The sequence below is a fragment of the Choloepus didactylus genome, chromosome 17 (assembly GCF_015220235.1).
Source record: "Choloepus didactylus isolate mChoDid1 chromosome 17, mChoDid1.pri, whole genome shotgun sequence".
Taxonomy (NCBI): domain Eukaryota; kingdom Metazoa; phylum Chordata; class Mammalia; order Pilosa; family Megalonychidae; genus Choloepus; species Choloepus didactylus.
In genome coordinates this window covers 30,595,366-30,615,416 of record NC_051323.1, presented here as the reverse complement: position 1 = coordinate 30,615,416, position 20,051 = coordinate 30,595,366, and the positions used below count along the sequence as shown (strand labels likewise).

Genomic DNA, 20,051 nt, shown 5'->3' with positions numbered 1-20,051 from the left:
CTAATGCCCCTCAACAGATAAATGGAAAAACGAAGTGCGGCATATAAGTATAATGGAATATTTTTCAGCCATAACAAAGAAATGAAGTTCTGATACATGCAACAACATGCATCAAACTTGAAGACATCATGTTGAGTAGAAATAAGCCAGACACTAGAGGATAAATATTGAAAGATCTCGGTGATATGAAATAATTAGGATATATAATGGGGTACAGTCAGAAACTAGAATACAGGTTACCAGGGTTAGGAGTAAAAGTATGGAATGTGGAGTTAACGCTTAATCAGTATAGAACTTCTGTTTGGGGTGACAAAAGTTTTGGTAATGGACAGTGGTGATGGTAGCAAAACACTGTCAATGTAATTAATGGTAATGAATTATATATTTGAATGTGGTTAAAAGAAGAAATTTTAGGTTGTACATATGTAACCAAAATAAAAATTTTTTAAATAAAAATAAAAACATGAACACCACAAACAGTGAATCCTAAGGTAAAGTATGGACTACAGTTAATAGTATAATTTTAATCAGAATTATTTCATCAGTTGTAACAAAGGTACCATACTAATGTCATGTGTTAATAATAGGGGTGGTATATGGAACTCAGTATTTTCTGCATCATGATTTTTCTGTAAACCTGCTACTTCTATAACATAAAAATTTTAATAAAAAGAAATTCATGATATAGGCAATTAATAGTACCTATCTATGAAAAAAGTGGACTACCAATAAGAAAATGCAGCTCTTACCACAACCCAATCAATAACTGGTGGTGAAACTTTAGGAAATAATGTATTTCTGTGGATTTAATTTTAATCAGTAGCATAACCATACATCCTGAAATCAGAAGTGTATTCTTTCTAGCATAGCATGTTGCCACCTACCTATAATTACAATACATTCAAAATTATAACTCACATCTGACATTTCTCAGTAAATCACTTTAGACTGCTAATGTTAATTTTAAAACATTCACATATTAGCATGATGAAGAATCCATTAACTGATGCCACCCATAATGAAAGGAATAGCCACCACTGCTAAATCAGTCAAAAGATATTCACATGGTTGATACTAATAAAAGAGATGTGATGATGACAATACCTCACTTTAAATAAATAAATCCTACAAATCTTTTTGGAACAAATATACCTACCATGTTTATTGACAGAAAGAAAAAGAAAAAAAAAGGATACCATTTTACAGAAAATGATATTTTAAATTAAACTATTCTGTTAAACCCTTTATGATCAGCTGGACTGTGTGCCTCAGGACATTAAATTATGTATCACTGCATTTAGTAAGCTAATTAATTACTAATTACAATGCTTCAAACATTCTTTACTTTAGAAGGACTGAGGAGTTTAAACTCTGAACAGACACACAGGTGAAAAGAATTATTTTCCTCTACAAGATAAGATCACTTTGAGGGACAGAAATTTGCAGATCCTTGTTATAAAACTTTCTTTACATTAAGATTAACTATTGTGTTTCCTGAAGCTTTATTTTCTATGTACTCAATATATATAAAATTACTTAAAAGTCAAATATACATAATTATTATGGAAAATGAACAAACAGCAAGTGGCTTCCAGAAGGATCAAAGAGCCTCTACCAAAATGCTTATTATATTAACTCTGGAAATAAATTATTCCTCAGAATTTCAAGCATTCCTACATTCATACATAATGAAGGAGAGTTGAAATAAACTGATTTTTATCATATTTTAAAAACAGAACCGATGGACCCCATGAACAAGAAGGAAAATTCAATAATGCTAAACTGGCATTTAATGACTAAAAGTATCCAATATACTGAAAGGAAAAACTAATAACAAAAAAAAATGGCACTTTAAAATGCAACTCAAAAAGTTAGTCTTTAAAATACTAGAAGACGTATACCTTTGTGTCCAGGAATTGATATAAGCAAATATTTTGAGAGTATGTTCCTTTCTTAGCTGCAGTCCATCACCACCTTCTATATCCGATACTGAAAAAAAGCAGAAAATAAGAAGTTTTAAAAATATGAATGAATATAATGATTTATATTGACAATAGTACTTCAAATTAAAGCCTGGTGTTTTAAATGCAAATATTTCATACAATTTCTCTTTCATCTTCACAAACAAAAAAAAATTGGTTTATATAATTAATGACCATTTTGAGAAGAGACGTTTAATAGCTGCCATTTTCACAGGAAAAAAAGGGCACTTTTCTGGTTATTCTGGCTATGGCCTTCTCAAAGCCCCAAATCCACCCTTCTATTCTATACTTTGTGATGCTGTGGCTGAGACTCTGTAACCTACATTTTTCATTTAGCAGCTGGCTTCCTAGTAAGATCTTCCTCAAAGTCAAAAATGCACTGATGGAGACAAAGAAGATGGCAGCACAGAGAGGAATCGAAGTTAATTAGTTCCCCTGGAACAACTAACAAACAACCAGGAAAAACTAGTAAATAACCTGGAATAACTACTAGAGGACAACCATGACTGTCCACACATCGTACACCAACCTGGATTGGGAGGAACACCTGAGATAACAGCATAAAATCTGTAAGTAAAAACCGCAGACCTGAGCCAGGAATCTCCTCCCCCCATGTCAGCCTGAACTGCAAAATTCCACTGGAACAGAAAGCACACTCTCTGAACAAGCGAATATACCTCAGTCCAGCTCAATACAAGCTACAATACAAGCTACAAATCCCCAAAAAGCAGACAGAGGCTTTTAGTGATGACCAATCTTAAAAGAGGTAGAGGACTTCTCTGTCCCAGGAGGGGGAGCCCAGAGCACCAGGTGCTATCTTTGGCTGCTGGGTAAAGCTGGGGTTGCCATGGACTGACCCTGAAGGGAGGCTATCCGTTTTACTCTCAACCTGGGCGGCTCAGTGGAGAAAGCCACAGCCATATTCAGTTCACAGTGCTCTGACCCAGACAAGGGTGGAGATAGCAGAGTCAGAGAGACAAAGAACCCCTTAAAATGCAGATGATAACTCCCTAAGGGGTGTATATTCCCTAAGACAAAGGAGGTGATGCCCAGCTCTACAACCTGCCTCCCATTCAGAACCAGACCCCAGAGCTTGGGGGAAAACAGCCAAAACAGAACCTAAGCAGGCCACACCTCCTTACACCAGTTAGGATCTACAGGATGACAGGTGCCATGTGCTGGGCAGGTTACGAAAAGCACAGTGGCTTGAGGCCTCACAAGTTGTGTCAGTCTTCTAAGACACACCCTCACGGGAACCTGATACTGCATATTGCCCCCTTCGGAGATCTGAGCGCGTTCTGGTCTGGGAAAACCTAATTGAAGTAACCAAGGAAACCAGATGCCTCGATGCCTCGACAACAGAAAACTACAATCCACACAAAGAAAAACGAAGTTATGGCCCAAAGGAACAAATTTACATTTCAAATGAGATATAGGAATTGAAACAACTAATGCTAATTCAATTCAAAAAGTTTAGGGAAGATATGGCAAAAGAGATGAAGCGTATAATGAAAACACTGAGCGAACATAAAGTAGAAATCGAAAGTTTGAAAAAACAACTGGCAGAATCTATGGAAATGAAACGCACAATGCAAGAGATGAAAGACACAATGGAGACATACAACAACAGATCTCAGGGGGGAAGAAAACACTCAAGAACTGGAGAACAAGACACCTAAAATCCTACACACAAAAGAACAGATAGGGAAAAGAATGGAAAAATACGAGCAACATCTCAGGGAACTGAATGACAACATGAAACGCACCCATGCACCATGTGTCATGGGTGTCCCCAAAGGAGAAGAGCAGGGAAAAGGGGCAGAAGCAATAACAGAGGAAATAATCAATGAAAATTTCCTATCTCTTATGAAAAACATAAAATTACAGATCCAAGAAGCACAGCGTACCCCAAACAGAATAGATCTGGATAGACCTACTCCAAGACACTTACTTAATAATCAGATTATCAAACGTCAAAGACAGAGAAAATCCTGAAAGCAGCAAGAGAAAAGCAATCCATTGCATACAAAGGAAGCTTGATGTGACTATGTGCAGATTTCTCAGGAGAAACCATGGAGGCAAGAAGGAAGTGGTGTGATAGCGAAAGAGAAAAACTACCAACCAAGAATCCTATATCCAGCCAAACTGTCCTTCAAATATGAAGGAGAGCTTAAAATATTCTCTGGCAAACAGAAAATGAGAGACTTTGTGAACAAGATACCTGCTCTAATACTAAAGAGAGCACAGACAGATAGGAAAAGACAGAAGGGAGAGGTTTGGAACACAATTTTGGGTGATGGTAGCAAAGCAATGTAAGCACACTGGACAAAGATGACTGTGACTATGGTTGAAAGAGGAAGGTTAGTAGCATGTGGGACACCAGAAGAAAAGAGGAAAGATAAAGACTGGGACTGTGAGACTCAGTAAAACCTAGAGTGCTCAACAATTGTGCTAAAATGTACAAATATGTTTTTACATGAGGGAGAACAAATGAATGTCAACCTTGCAAGGTGTTAAAAATAGGATGGTATTGGGGAAAACAATAATTATCAATGCAAACTAGAGACTATAGTTAACAGAAACTTTGTATTATGCTTCCCTTAATGTAACAAAGGCAATATACCAAAGCTAAATGCATATAAGAGGGGGACATAAGGGAGGGGTATGTGACTCGTGGCATTGGTGAGGTTGTCTTGATTCTTTATTCTACTTTAGTTTAATGCTATCTTTCCTTTTGTTGCTTCCTAGCTGTCATGTTTTGTTTTGTTTTGTTTCTCTTTTTTTTGTCTCCCTACCTTCTTTGACTCTTCCCCCTTATTTGTGGAAAAAATGGAGATGTCCTTATATAGACAGTGGTGACAGTGGTGAATACAGAAATACGTGACAACACAGGGAACCATCAACTGTTTATTTAGGATGTAATGTACGGTGTGTGAACAAAATGTCTTAAAGAAAAAATGGGTTTATGAAGAAACTTTGAGGGCAATATATTGAGTGAAATAAGTCAGACATATAAGGACAAATATTGCAGGGTCTCACTAATATGAACTAATCATAATATGTAAACTCATAGACATGAAATCTAAGTTACCAGGATATAGAACAAGTATAGAACAAGGCTAAAGAAAGGGGAGTGGTTGCTTATTATGAGCAGAATGTTCAACTAATTTGAACTTAAATGTTTGGAAATGGACAGAGGTGATGGTAGCACATTACTGTCAGAATAACTAACAGCGCTGAACGGTATGTGAATCTGTGGAAAGGGGAAGCTCAGAGTCATGTATGCCACCAGAAGGAAAGTTGGAGGATAAAAGATGGGAATATATAAAACAGTGAATCTTGTAGTAGGCAATGTCTGTGATTAACTGTACAAATATCAGAAATCTCTTTCATGAACTAGAACAAATGTATGTCACTGTAACCAGAATTTAATAGAGGGGCATATAAGAAAAATACACCTATTGCAAACTATATAATACAGTTAGTATTTTAACATTCTTTCATCAAATGTATTACACCAATACTATGAGTCACTAATGGAGGGGGGTGGTTAAGGTATCGGAGGATTTAAGTTTCTTTGTTTTGCCTTTCTTTCTTCTCTGGAGTAATGAAAATGTTCTAAAGATTCAAAAAAAAATTAATTGTGGCAATGGATGCACAGCTATATGATGGTACTGTGGGCAAATAATTGTACACTTTGGATCTTTGGATAAGTGTATGGTATATGAATAATCTCAATTTTATAAAAATACACTGATGAAGACTAGAAAACAGGAGAAAGGACCAAGGCCCAAGTTCATCACCTTGGCATGTCTGACACCAGCATCATGGCACCCCTCTCAGAGATAGCAGCAATGGCCAGGCAGGATCACTTCCCTGAAGTCTGTGTCCCATCTTAGCTCACTGGGCTGAGAAGCTACTAGATTTTGACAAGTCCAAACTCTTTCCTTTGTCTCCCCAGCCTCAGGGAAGACTGGTTGCTTCCTGCAGTTACCATCATCATCTCTTGGTTCCCTCAAGGCTCCCTTTTTGCCCTTTCAAGGCTTCAACGTGTGTAATTATTTTCCTTAATTAAATTCCCTCTTCGATTCCCTGTCTGAACCCTAACTGACATTCTGGCATTTCATATACAGTGTGCACTAAGAAAGGAATCTCAAATTAAATCTAGAAGGATATTTTAGTTTAGACTTTGTGGATCACATGGTCCATCGCAACTATGCAACTCTGCCATTTTGTCATGAAAGCAGTCGCATACAATACATAATAAAAGAGTATGTTTCAAAAATAAGATGGCTAGAACAATTTGGCTCACCAGCCATAGTTCCCCAACCCCAGGCTAGACAAATAAAGACCAACAAGATAATATAACCATGGCATTATAAATCTTCACTGTCTAGGAATATCATTTATTCTTTCAATATTTGTTGAGCACGGTATCTGCTGGGTACTAGATATACAACAGGTGAATGAAACAGAGACAGTACCTTCCTCATGGAATTTAGTCTAGTAATGGAGAGGAAGGACAAAAAGAGATACAAGAATAAACTAAAATGTGCATACATATTATGATAAGTATCAAGAAGAAACCAAATAAGGTGCTGTGTAGCAAACAGTACAGGGTAATACACCTTAGAAAGGGGAATAGAAGGGACTCACTGAGGAGGTGTGATTTTTTAAACAAAAACTGAAAGATTAAGAAGTCATACATTAAAAGAAAGGGCGAAATTAAAGCATTCTAAATGAAGAATGTGATGTTTAAATGGTGTCCCTATGACGATGTGAAGGGAGATGTAGGATGAGGACTGTACAATTACCCCAAGAACACTAGTTCAGATAGAAGCAAGACAATAAAGAGCTCGAAGTAAGAAGGTTCCAAGATTTAGGGGGAGGGGGAGCTCCATTTAAAGAGTAGTTTACATTTGACTGAAAAGAAAAGAATTTTTCAATGTCTCAAACTTGAAGGAGAATTATAACAGAGGAAGACAGAAAAAAATTATTATAGGAATGAAAAAATGTACAATTCTGGAAATATAATGCATGCCACTAAGTTCAGCAGTAAACAATATTTACATAGTCCTAATAACAAATACACAATCCTGATTCAAAAGAAAACGGAAAAAAAAGGAAAGGCTTGGCAAGGAGGAAGTCAACAGTCCAGATCAAAAATATTTACCAAGAAATAACAAAATAATCTTGTTATTTAGACACAAGGAGGTAACAGCTGGGGTTAAAAAACCAAACAAATAAAAGTGAAAGTGATTACCTCTAGTGTAAGAAAGGAATAAGTTTCGTTTTCACATAGAGACAGCATGGAATAAGGGAAATGGAGGCAAAACCAGTTTAAACAAGCCCCAGACAAAGAGAAGAGAGAATCTGCCTGATGTAAAGAGACATGAGGTAGTATCAGAGGCGGGAACTCACAGCAAAAAAAATAAAAATTTGGGGGGGCATTGGCTAATCAGTTCAAAATCTCAATAATGAGCTAGTTGGCTCTCTGGGATTGGCGGCACAAATTAAAATCTCAAAAAATGAATTAGTTAGTGTTCTCGGATAGGCTGTAACCTCTGTAGTACCCAGTCAATGGGGAAACAGGGGAGGGACTTGCGAATTAGGAGTAGGAGATTTAAACATCGCCATTCTCTTCCTCTGGCGCGCCAGCCTTCCGCATGTTTGGCTGGACGCCCCATCTTGCAAGATCGTAAATAAATTCTTTTCTCCTCCAGAACCGAGAGAGCGTTTATTCCCTTATAGGTACCACTTTATTTCCGACAACTTGGGGGCTCGTCCGGGATCCAAAGCTTCGGAGGGGGACCCCCGAGGTGGACAAAAGGAAGGCGCGCCCCGCTGATTGAGCGGTCTCGGACTCCGCCATTGGGGGCCCATCTCTGGCAGCTAAAGGGCCCGAGGCCAGATGCTTGGATCTGCCGGTTGTGGATGAGAAAAGGGGGAAAAGAAAAGGCCTGCCTCTGGTTAACCAGGCAACTCCGTGCACGGACCAAGGTAAGGAAAGAAATATTATATTACCTTGGTGGTTAAAGCATTCTGAAAGTCTGGGGCTGATCCTGAGGTAAAGATGCCCAAACAAGACTCAGAATGGGGACATTCTGATGAGCCTAGAGCTGATCCTAAGGGAAAGATGCTCAGGCAAGACTCAGAATGGGGAATAGAGGCAGTCAGCCGGCTGGGAATAAAGGGAAGGGGGTACCTTTAGGGTCCCCGGGGAACATTCCTCTAAATAATCCATTGGGAAACATGTTAAAACATTGGGCTAAAAGTAATTGGACCAAGGGAAAGAGTAAAAGAAAATGATCAAATATTATTGTTATGTTTAGACAAAAAAAAAAAAAAAAAAAAAAAGGCATTTTGCTGCCAAATGTATTCTGGCCAAAATATAAGGCAGATAAGAGTTGGCTTTGTGCTGACCTCGTGTGTCATGTTAATAAAAATAAACCTTTTTCCAAGGCAGAATTGAACTGTGCCATGTGGTGGCTGCAGGGAAAAAAGAAACTAAAACCTAGGATAAGCATTCCCCCACCTTATGGTCTCCCCTCCCCCACTGGGGCGGGAACCATTAAAGCCTGAGGTTTTGGTGGAAGCAGTCTATGCCCCCAGGCAATTGGAGAGCCAGTTAATGCTGACTGCTCCAGTAATTACAACCCACCAAAAGTTAAAAAAAAAAAAAAAAAATGAAGAGATTTCCAAAAGTTTCTGTTTCTAAAGGCTCTTAAAGAAAGGAAGGTAAGAATCATTAATAAAAAGCCTAGCAAGGCTAGCTGAATAACAATTAACTTGATTCTTAAAATCTGGTTTATGTAAATATCCCTTTCTTCAGAGAAGAAAGGGAAATGGGAAAGAGGGTGGCTATGAGAGAAAGAGAGAGACTGCATCCACCTAAAATAAAATTGGCTGTACCCATATCCCCAAAGAACGATGAAAGTTGAGGTCTGAAGTCAAGTGGTCTCAGGCTGGGAGAGTGGAGTGGCCCACATGCATGAAAAGGGTGAGTTTGCCCTGCAGGTTGAGGGTGGGCTTTCCGCCTCAATGCTCTAGAAAAGTTTTGCCGCCTCAGGACCCAGAGGGTGGAGCACATTCCCAGGGGAATGGGAAAAGCCTGGCTGCCACCCCACTGTTCAGAGAAGGTAGAGCCTTTACCCCGAAGAGGCAGAGTCTGGGTGGCACCCCGATGTTTAAGAAGGGTGGGGCCAAAAAGGTAATCTCCCCAACATCACCCCAGACTTTGAAAAGAAAAGCGCTGCCACAAAAGCCTCTAAAAAGGGTTAGACTCCCACTCCCTCAAGCCCCAAGAATACAATGTCATTCTGTTAATAACTCAGACTTTAAAAGGTCAGCTATATAAAGGAATTTTAGCCTAATATTCAGAGAAGATCCAAAAATCGATGAATGGCTGAATAAGCCATTAGAGGAAATATTCAGAGAGTCAACAAGCCAGGGAGAAAACAGACAAAAGTGAGATAGAGAAGTAATTGGAGCAGTTTAAAAAAAAAAAAAAAAAGGAGGAAGAAAATTTGTAGCATGGGGTTTGTGTGATTCTCTATTCATATACTTATGTGAGGCTAAACAGGTATTAATAAATACATTTACATATTTTAATGTGCTGTGTAATTAAGTCTAAGGCATGTGGAAGCTACATTTAAAGTCCCTTAATGTGTGTATCAGGGTATATAGAAAGTTATATGCACATTTTTTAGAACTGTATTTGGATGCATTCTGAGAGTTAAAACTTCATGAATCTAATGGGAGTTTAAGTTGTATGTTTACACAGGAATGTGGGATAGTTGTATTTGTATGTAATAAAAGCATGTAATATAATTACGTAGGAGTCTTTCAAACTGTTAAAGTTTGTCAGTGTGTAATTTAAAACTTGGCAAATTTTTTTTTTTTTTTTTTTACTCATCTATAGTAAACTGAAGCTATTTCTTTGTGTCTTTATAGCGTTTACTAGTTTGTGTATACTCTAAAGCTGGGCAATTGTGTGCAGTTTCACAATAGTGTGAAAAATGAAAAAAAGTGAGAAAAACTGTGTAAAAGTTTTCTATGTATGTGTAACAGTAGTGTATTGGCTATACATGCTTGTAAATGGGAATGTATGTCTGTTTCGTATGGTTATGAGTGTGTATATAAGTTGTATGTGTCTGTATTCCAGATATATGAAACTATGTATTCTTGTAAAAAGCAGAATAATTTTTCTGATATATTTTGGGCAAAAGCAAAAGGTCCATACTCAAAGTGCAAGTAAATGTTCCTATAAAAGGGTTTAAGGTTCACTAAAGCTGGCTCTTGAATTTGCTGCCCATTAACATCAGCCTGGCAGCTGGGTTCTGATCCAGTCATGGAAAGAATCCAAACTTCAACCGATCTGGAAAGGACCCTATCAAGTCTTGCTGACAACTGAGACGGCAGTCCGAATGGCAAAAAGAGGCTGGACTCATTACACACAAGTGAAGGGACCGGTGCCTGAACCAGACGATAAGTATCCAGCAACTCAACCTGAATCCTGGAAAGTGACTCCTACCTCAGATCCCCTAAGGATCACTTTAAATAGGCAACAGTTAAAGGAACATATTAGAAGGGAGAAAGGGCTGGATTAAACCCTATGTTTACATTGTGCTCTGTGTATAGCTTAATGATGAAATTGCTTATGCTGATCATAATGTTCTATATTCAAGGAATAACAGGTTCTGCTAAGCTAGTTATAAGTGTAGTCAAAGGCTTAAAGTCTCAAACTGTACAATTTGATGTTTATCAAGTAATGAGCTGTAAAAATCTAAAACATCAGCAACAACTGAGGGAGGAATATAAACATTTATATTAGCAGACTGTTCAAATAGAAAGCAAGATTGTTCAGGGGCGAACATTTGAAAGTATAACTTATGAGACACCTAACCCCTGTTATTCTTGGAACACTGCTTGGTGGACCACACAGTATAAGGGATGGGTCTTACCCAGGTTGGAAAAAAACCATTAAGGAAAACTTGGCTGGAATTTAACTCTCCAGTACAAATTAACCCCAAGGTCATTAGAATACTTAAGACCAAAGACTTAAAGCAAACCACAGAAATAGAGACAGGTTATGGAAATACAATTGCCTGGGTAGAATGGGGCAAACATACCATCCAGAGTCTAAACAGAAGTGACTGTTATGCTTGTACAACCAAACAACCCACTGTTCAGATTATGCCCTTCCCCTTGGGAATGAAAAAGCATGAAAGGGAGTTTAAATATATAACACTCCTCTTTCAAAATGCTACTCCTGGTGAAAGTTGTAGTACGTTGTCCTCCCTTTTCCCTCCAGTCCAGGAGGAAAGTGTCAAAGCCATACCAGCATCTCACCTTGGTCCCAGAAACCACTCTGCCTGTCTCTCCAGATGGGAAGAAGGGCTCCAGGATCTTGGTACCATGGCTTTGTGTACACAGGTGTGGAATGTGAGCAAGGATAGTACTGGCAACTTCTCCAGCCTAACTATACCCCGAGCAAACCTCTGGTGGTACTGTGGGAAGGGCATCCTCTGGCCAACACTATCTGAAAGGTGGGGAGAAACCTGTGCTCTGGTTCAATTGGCTATCTCATTTACCTTGGCATTTGAAAGTAATAAAGTACCAACCCAAGGCAAAGGAGAAAAGAAAAATGTACAAAGTGTACCTAGTTCCTTCAATAAAAAAATGTTTGTAAATAGTATAGGGGTTCCCCAGAAAATTCCTAATGAGTTTAAAGCTAAAAATCAATTAGCTGCAAAATTTAAATCGTCCTTATTCTGGTGGGTCACCATCAATAAAAATGTCAATCATCAGCTAAAATTTATCAACTATACCAGGAATGTCATTAAAGAAATAGCAGAACAGTTAGATGCCACTAACCGAATGGCATGGGAAAACAGAATGGCCCTAGACATGATGCTAGCTGAAAAAGGAGGCGTCTGTGCTATAGTTGGGGGAAATTGTCGCACATTCATCCCCAATAATACCGCACCTAATGGAACTATCACCAAAGCCCTACAAGGCTTAACAGCCTTATTTCAGAAACTAAAAAAGAATTCTAGCATTAACAACCCACTCATAGAATAGTTGAAAAATTGGTTCGAGAAATGGAAAGGAATTGCAACATCTATTTTAATTTTCCTTATCATTCCAGCCAAAATGTTTATAACAGCTGGGTGCTACATAATCCCGTGTGCTCAAAGACTAGTTCAAAAAGCCATCAAAACCACTAGAATCAAAAATAAAAAAGATCCCTACGATGAGAAATGTAAAAAAGCCCTTAGCAAATTTGAGAATCTAAAATGTGAAAACTAAAAGTGTTTAAAAAAAAGAGGAGAGAATCTGTAAGAAAGGAATAAGTTTCGTTTTCACATAGAGACAGCATGGAATAAGGGAAATGGAGGCAAAACCAGTTTAAACAAGCCCCAAAGAGAAGAGAGAATCTGCCTGATGTAAAGAGACATGAGGTAGTATCAGAGGCGGGAACTCACAGCAAAAAAAATAAAAATTTGGGGGGGCATTGGCTAATCAGTTCAAAATCTCAATAATGAGCTAGTTGGCTCTCTGAGATTGGCGGTACAAATTAAAATCTCAAAAAATGAATTAGTTAGTGTTCTCGGATAGGCTGTAACCTCTGTAGTACCCAGTCAATGGGAAAACAGGGGAAGAACTTGCAAATTAGGAGTAGGAGATTTAAACATCGCCATTCTCTTCCTCTGGCGCGCCAGCCTTCCGCATGTTTGGCTGGACGCCCCATCTTGCAAGATCGTAAATAAATTCTTTTCTCCTCCAGAACTGAGAGAGCGTTTATTCCCTTACAGGTACCACTTTATTTCCGACATCTAGGAAAAGAAAAGTGGGCCTGCAGCAAGACTGCAGTTGTTTGTTGTAAGCCTTGCAAAACTATATGGCTTTTTAGAAGAACACATATATACTATTAAATAAAAGCTAAAACAAAACAAAAATGGAATTGGGCCCATTACCCAAAAGTTACTTCTTGCAAACAAAATTCAAGCTATAGCTCAATGGAGACTGGCATTAAAGAAAGATTTAAAACACCAAATTATTTGCATCTCCTATTCCTGGGTAGTCTGCAAGAATACACTGTAAATCAAAGAAATAAGTTTGATAGAGGAAACATTTAAAAAAATAAGAAAAGAATGTTAACAGAATGTCTGAGGAAGAACACTGTGATGAATAAGATTAAAAATATTGTCGATTAGAAGGTAAATGGATAATTAAGTTAGCATACTGAATCTTGATGTATTGAAATGTCTCAAAGCCAACTTGAAAATGTTGACTAAAAAAGGCTAGTTATAACATATGACAGTATGACATAATTTGTTAACTTTCAACACTCACAAAAACACTGTATGTTGTTATGGACTCATAACAAATACAAGTACAAATACATATAATGTAATGACACAACAACATCAGGACAGTGGTTACCTATAGGGGAAAGGGATAAAGAAATAGGATAAAGGGATGTGCTTTCAGAAGTACCAACTTTTATTTCTTTTAAAAAAATAGCAAATATAAAATGTTAACATCAATTTTATCTGTCCGTTATACATGCACCTTATTTTTAGGATTTTTCTACAGTGTCTCAAGAAACCTCTGAAAGTCTCATGAATTAGAAACACTAAGTAACTCAATGCAGGAATGTAGGTAGGGCTAAAAAAAAAAATTAAAGTCTTATTTACTAACTAGCAATTAGACACCCTAACCCCCATCTTATAATCACCACTTCCAATCCTGTACACAAGCAATATCCTCAAAAGACCAAGTTTCCTCTTTGGAGAGGTTAAACCAGAGAACTGGTCAGGCAGCTAAAAACTGGGGGTATCATATTGATAACGTGAAAATATCTGTATAGGCATCTATATGCTCTCATATAAAAAGCATGCTTGAGAAACCTCATCTCATGCAAAATCTGGGACTAAAGAATGATGGCAACAATATGATGGTACTGTCAACAGTTGATTGCACACTTTGGAGGGACTGTATGGTATGCGAATATATCGCAATAAAATTGAATTTTAAAAAAAACTAATTAAAAAAAAACACTAGGAAAAAGTTCCTAACCTTAAACAAAAAAAAAAAGGATAATGAGACTAATAGTAAAACAAGGTTAGAAGAAGATTATTCAAGACATTTAAAACTTTATAACCACATCTTGGGTCACAAAACAAGTTTCAGTACATTTAGAAAGACTGAAATCATATAAAGCATCTTCTCTGACCATAATGGAATGAAACTGGATATCAATAACAGGCAGAGAACTGGAAAATACATAAATATATTGAAATTAGATAACACTTTCTTAAATAATCAGTGGGTCAAAGAAGAAACTGCAAGAGAAATGAGTAAATATCTTGACATGAATGAAAATTAGAAAAAAAAACACTGGATGCAGCAAAGGCAGTGCTAAGAGGAAAATTTACAACCCTAACACTTACATTAAAGAAGAAAGTGCTAAAATGAAAGACCTAACTGCACACCTGAAAGAGAAGGAACAGCAAACTAATCCCAAGACAAACTGAAGGAAAGAAATAAAAAAAGAGCAGGAATATATGAAATAGAGAATTTAAAAAAAGAAAGAGAGAGAGACTTAACGAAAGCAAAATTTGGTTCTTTACAGAGATCAAAATAAAATAAAATTTGTCACCTGGATGACAAAGAAAAAAGGGATGTAACTGAATAAATAAATAAAATCAGAAAACAGAGGGGGTACATTACACTGATCCACAGAAATAAAAAGAATCCTAAGATAATAATGAACAAATGTATGCCAACAAATGAGACAAGTTAGATGAAATGGACAACTTCCTGGAAACACATGATCAACATACAGTATCTAAAGAAGAAACAGAAGACCTCAACAAGCCAATCACAAGTGAAGAGGTTGAATCACTCATCAAAACCCTATCAAAAAAAGAGAAGCCCAGAACCAGATGGCTTCACCGGTGAATTTTACCAATCATTCCTAAAAGAATTAACACCAATTCTGCTCAAACTCTCCCAAAAAACTGAAGAAGAGGGAACACAACTTATCCCATTCTAAGGCCATCATCACCTTCATACCAAAGTCAGATAAAGACACAAAAAGAAAAGAAAATCACAGAATGATTTCTCTTATGAATACAGATGCAAAACTCTTCAACTAATTACTTGCAAATCAAATCCAACAGCAAAACCAAAGGATTAAACACCATGATCAAGTAGGTTTTACCCCAGGTATACAATAGTGGCTCAAAGTAAAAAATACAATTAATGTAATACACCACATTAATAAAACCAAGGGGAAAAACCACAAGATCATCTCAATCAATACACAAAAGGCAACTGACAAAATCCAGCATACTTTCTTAATAACAACACTTCAAAAGATAGGAATAGAAGGAAACTACATTGACATGATAAAAGGCATATATGAAAAACCCACAGTCAATGGTGAAAGACTGAAAGCTTTCCAAGATTGAGAACAAGACAAGGATGCCCACTGTCAACACTGTTATTCAACATTGAACTACAAAGTTCTAGCCAGAGCAAACAGGCAAGAAAAAAGAAATAAAAGGCATCAAAATCAGAAAGGAAGACACTATTTACAAATGACATGATTCTATATAGAGAATATCCTGGAAAAATCAACACAAAGCTACCAGAGATGATAAACAAATACAGGAAAGTGGCAGAGTACAAGAGCAACACACAAATTATCAGTAGTGTTTTTATACACTAGTAATGAGCAATGTGAGAGGAAATCAAGAAAAAAAATCCTGTTTACAATAGAAACTAAAAGAACTATATATTTAGGAATGAATTTAACCACAGATGCAAAGGATGTGTTTCCAGAAATCTACAAAACACCAAGAAAACAAAACAAAGAATACCCAAATAAATGGAAGGACATTCCGTGTTCATGGACTAGAAGACTAAATATCATTAAGACATCAATTCTACACAAAATAATTTACAGATTCAACACAACCCAAATCAAAATTCCAATGGCCAGGAGAGGAGATCCAAGATGGAGGCATAGAGAGGAGTGGAAGATAGTTAGTCCCCCTGGAACAACTAATGCAACCAGGAACAGCTAGTAAATAATCTGGAATAACTGGGGGGGGGGGGACAAATGTGACAGTCCACTCATCATACACCAACCTGAATTGGGAGGAATGCTCGAGATCGCAGCATAAAATCCATAAGTAAAAAGTGCAGATCCAAGCCGGGAGCCCCCTCCCCCCATGGCCCAAGCTGCAAAGCCTCATGGAGCCAGAGAGCAGCTCTCTCTGAGCGAGCTAATATAGCACAGCTGTGCTCCAAGTGGGCTTTTAATTAACAAGTGTGGACTGCTTGATACGAATCTCCAACAAGCAAACAGAGGCTTTCGGTGAAGGCTGACCTTAGAGAGCTGGAGGGTGGCCACAGACTGGCCTTGAAGAGGGTTTTCTGTCCGTTTCAGCTCAGTGGAAAAAGCCTCAGCCATTTTCAGTTCCCAGTGCTCTAAACCAGGCAAGGTAGAGATAGCACAGGCAGAGAGAAACCACTGAAATGCTAATGACCTCTCCTTATGGGGACTATCTTCCCTAAGAGGAAAGAGGTGAGGCCCAGCTCTGCTATCTGCTTCCATTCAGAACCAGACCCCAGACCCTGGGGGAAAACAGCCACGAGCCACACCTCCTTACACCACTCTGGTATTACAGGCTCACAGGCGCCACCTGTTGGGCAGAAAAGCACAGTAACCTGAGGCCTCACAGGGTGCACCAATCTTCTAAGACACATCCTCAGGGATACGTGATACTATTGCCTTCTCCTAACACCTGAGCCCATTGGGTCTGGGAAAACCTGATTGGGGTAACCAAGGAAATCATGCCTAGACAACAGAAAACTACAACATACACTAAGAGAAATGAAGTTATGGCCCAGTCAAAGGAACAAACTTATACTTCAATTGAGATACAGGAACTTAAACAACTAATACTAAATCACCTGAAAAAGTTTAGGTAGGATATGGAAAAGATATGGAACGTATAATGAAAACACTGGAAGTAAATAAAGAAGAAACTGAAAGTTCAGAAAACCAACTGGCAGAATCTACAGAAATGAAAGGCACAACAGAAGAGATGAAAGACACAAGGGAGACATACAACAGAAGATCTCAAGAGGCAGAAGAAAACATTCAGGAACTGGAGAACAAGGCACCTGAAAGCCTACACACAAAAGAACAGACAGAGAGAAGAATGGAAAAATATAAGCAATGTCTCCAGGAACTTAAGGATAAAATGAAAACCAGGAATGTACATATCACTGGTGCCCCTGAAAGGAGAAGAAAAGGGAAGAGGAGCAGAAGCAATAATAGAGGAAATAGTCAATGAAAATTTCCCATCTCTTATGAAAGACATAAAATTACAGATCCAAGAAGCACAGCGTACCCCAAACAGAATAAATCTAAATAGGCCCACACCAAGACACTTAAAAATCAGATTATCAAACGTCAAAGATAAAGAGAGAATCCTGAAAGCAGCAAGAGAAAAACGATCCATTACATACAAAGGATGCTTGATAAGACTATGTGTGGATTTCTCAATAGAAACCATGGAGGCAAGAAGGAAGTGGGGTGGTATATTTAAGATATTGAAAGAGAAAAACCACCAACCAAGAATCCTATATCCAGCCAATCTGTCCTTCAAATATGAGGGAGAGCTTAAAATATTCTCTGACAAACAGACAATGACACAGTTTTTGAACAAGATATGTGCTCTACAAGAAACTCTAAAGGAAGCACTGAAGACAGAAAGGAAAAGACAGGAGTGAGAGGTTTGGAACACAATTTTGGGTGATGGTAGCACAGCAATGTAAGTACACTGAACAAAGATGACTGTGAGCATGGTTCAAAGAGGAAGGTTGGGACCTTGTGGGACACCAGAACAAAAGACGAACAATAAAAACTGGGACTGTATAACTCAGGGAAACCTAGGGTGTTCAATGATTGTAATAAAAGATACAAATATGTTTAAAAAAAAATTCCAATAGCCTACATTGAAGAAATGGAAAAGTAAATTAGTAAATTTATTTGGAAGGGTAGGGGGCTATGAACAGCAAAAAACATCTTGAAAAAGAGGAACGGAGTTGTAGGACTCACACTTCCTGACTTTAACGCATATTACAAAGCTACACTGGTCAAAACAACATGGTAGTGGCATAAAGACGGACATACCAATCACTGGAATTGAATTGCGAGTTCAGAAACAGAACGTCACACCTAAGGCCAACTAATTTTCAACAAGGCTGCCAAGTTCACTAAAATGGGAAAGAACGGTCCCTTCAACAAATGGTGCTGGAAGAACTGGATAGCCAAATGAAAAGAATGAAAGAGGAACCCTACTTCACAGCACATACAAAAAGTAACTCAAAATGGATCAAAGACCTAAATATAAGATACAGGACTATAAAACTCCTAGAAGAAAATGTAGGGAAGCATCTTCAGAATCTTGTTAAGTGATGGTTTCTTGGATCTGATAACAAACCCAAAAGCAACAAATGAAAAATACATAAATGGGACCTCCTAAGAACTAAAAACTTTTACACAAAGGACATTGTCATGAAAGTGATAAGACAATCTACTGAAGGGAAGTAAATATTTGGAAACCAGATATGCAATAAGGGTTTAATATCCAAAATATAAAAAAATCCTTCAAATCAACAATAAAAAGACCAACAACCCAATTTTTAAAACAGGCAAAGGACTTGAATAGACATTTTTCCAAGGAGCATTTAAATGAATAAAAAGTACTTGAAAAGATGGTCAACATCACTACCTATTAAAGAAATGCAATTCTAATACACGGTAAGGTATCATTCCACACCCACTACAATGGCTATTATTTTAAAAATGGAAAAATACAAGTGTTGAAGAAGATATGGAGAAATAAGAACACTCATTCTTACCTGGAGGCAATGTAAATGGTGTAGCCACTATGGAAGATAGTTGGGCAGTTTTTCAGGAAGTTAAGTATAAGATTACCATATGCTCCGGCAATCCCATTACTAGGTGTACACCCAGGAGAACTGAAAGCAAGAACTCAAACAGACATTTGCACACTGATGTTAAGTGGGATTATTCATGACTGCCAAAAGATAGAAGCAACCCAAGTGTCCATCAAAGGATGAATGCATAAAGAAAATGTCGTAAATACATACAATGGAATATTACTCAGCTGTAAAAAGGAATGAAGTTTTGATGCATTAAACAACATGGATGAACCCTGAGGACATTAAGCTGAATGAAATTAGCCAGACACAAAAGGACAAATACTGTATGATCTCACTGATATAACTATAATAAGCAAACTTATAGAGTTGGAATCTTGAATAAAGGTTGCCAGAAGACAGAATGAGGAAAGAGAATGGAGAGCTGATGCTTAATTTGTACAGAATTTCTATTTAGGCTGATTGTAAATGTTTGGAAAAGGACAGTGGTGATGTAGCACATTACTGTGAGTTTAATTAACAGCAATGAATTATCTATGTGAATGTGGTTTAAAGAGGAAGTTTAGGGTGATTTATGTTACTAAAATGAAAATTAGAAGATAAAACATAGGACTATTTAACACATTGAACCTTGTCGACAATGTACTGGGATTAATAGAACAAGTATAAGAATGTTCTTCCACGAATTTTAACAAATGTACAATACTAATAGAAGGTGTTAATAGTAGCATATGGAAAACAAATTCATCTGATGTAAACGACAGTTAATGGTACTATTTTAATATTCTTTCATCAACTGTAACAAAGTTACATTAATACAAAGTATCAACAATAGGGGTTACATGGGAATGCTGTATTTTTTATGACTTTTCTGTAAACATGCTTCTCAAATTAAAAAATTAAAAAAAGGTCCATGCATATCATCTTAAAACTGCTGAAGATCAAAGACAAAGAGGGAATCTAAAAAGCAGAAAGATGGGGAAAACAATTTATCTATAAAAAAATTTATCTATAAAGAATTAAAAAACTGACAACCGACTTCTCACTAGAAACAATGAAGGCTAGAAGATAATGGAA

At 37.4% G+C, this 20,051-nt stretch overlaps 1 protein-coding gene across 5 annotated transcripts in view; it reads right to left on the bottom strand.

Moving 5' to 3' along the window:
* Positions 1–20,051, bottom strand: part of USP34 (ubiquitin specific peptidase 34) — a 371,878-nt gene that overhangs the window by 256,784 nt on the left and 95,043 nt on the right. For all 5 annotated transcript variants that reach the window (XM_037806728.1, XM_037806730.1, XM_037806731.1 and 2 more), the window contains exon 2: positions 1,902–1,989. In XM_037806728.1, coding sequence (XP_037662656.1) covers positions 1,902–1,989 — 88 coding nt within the window. The remainder of the gene's footprint in view (positions 1–1,901; positions 1,990–20,051) is intronic.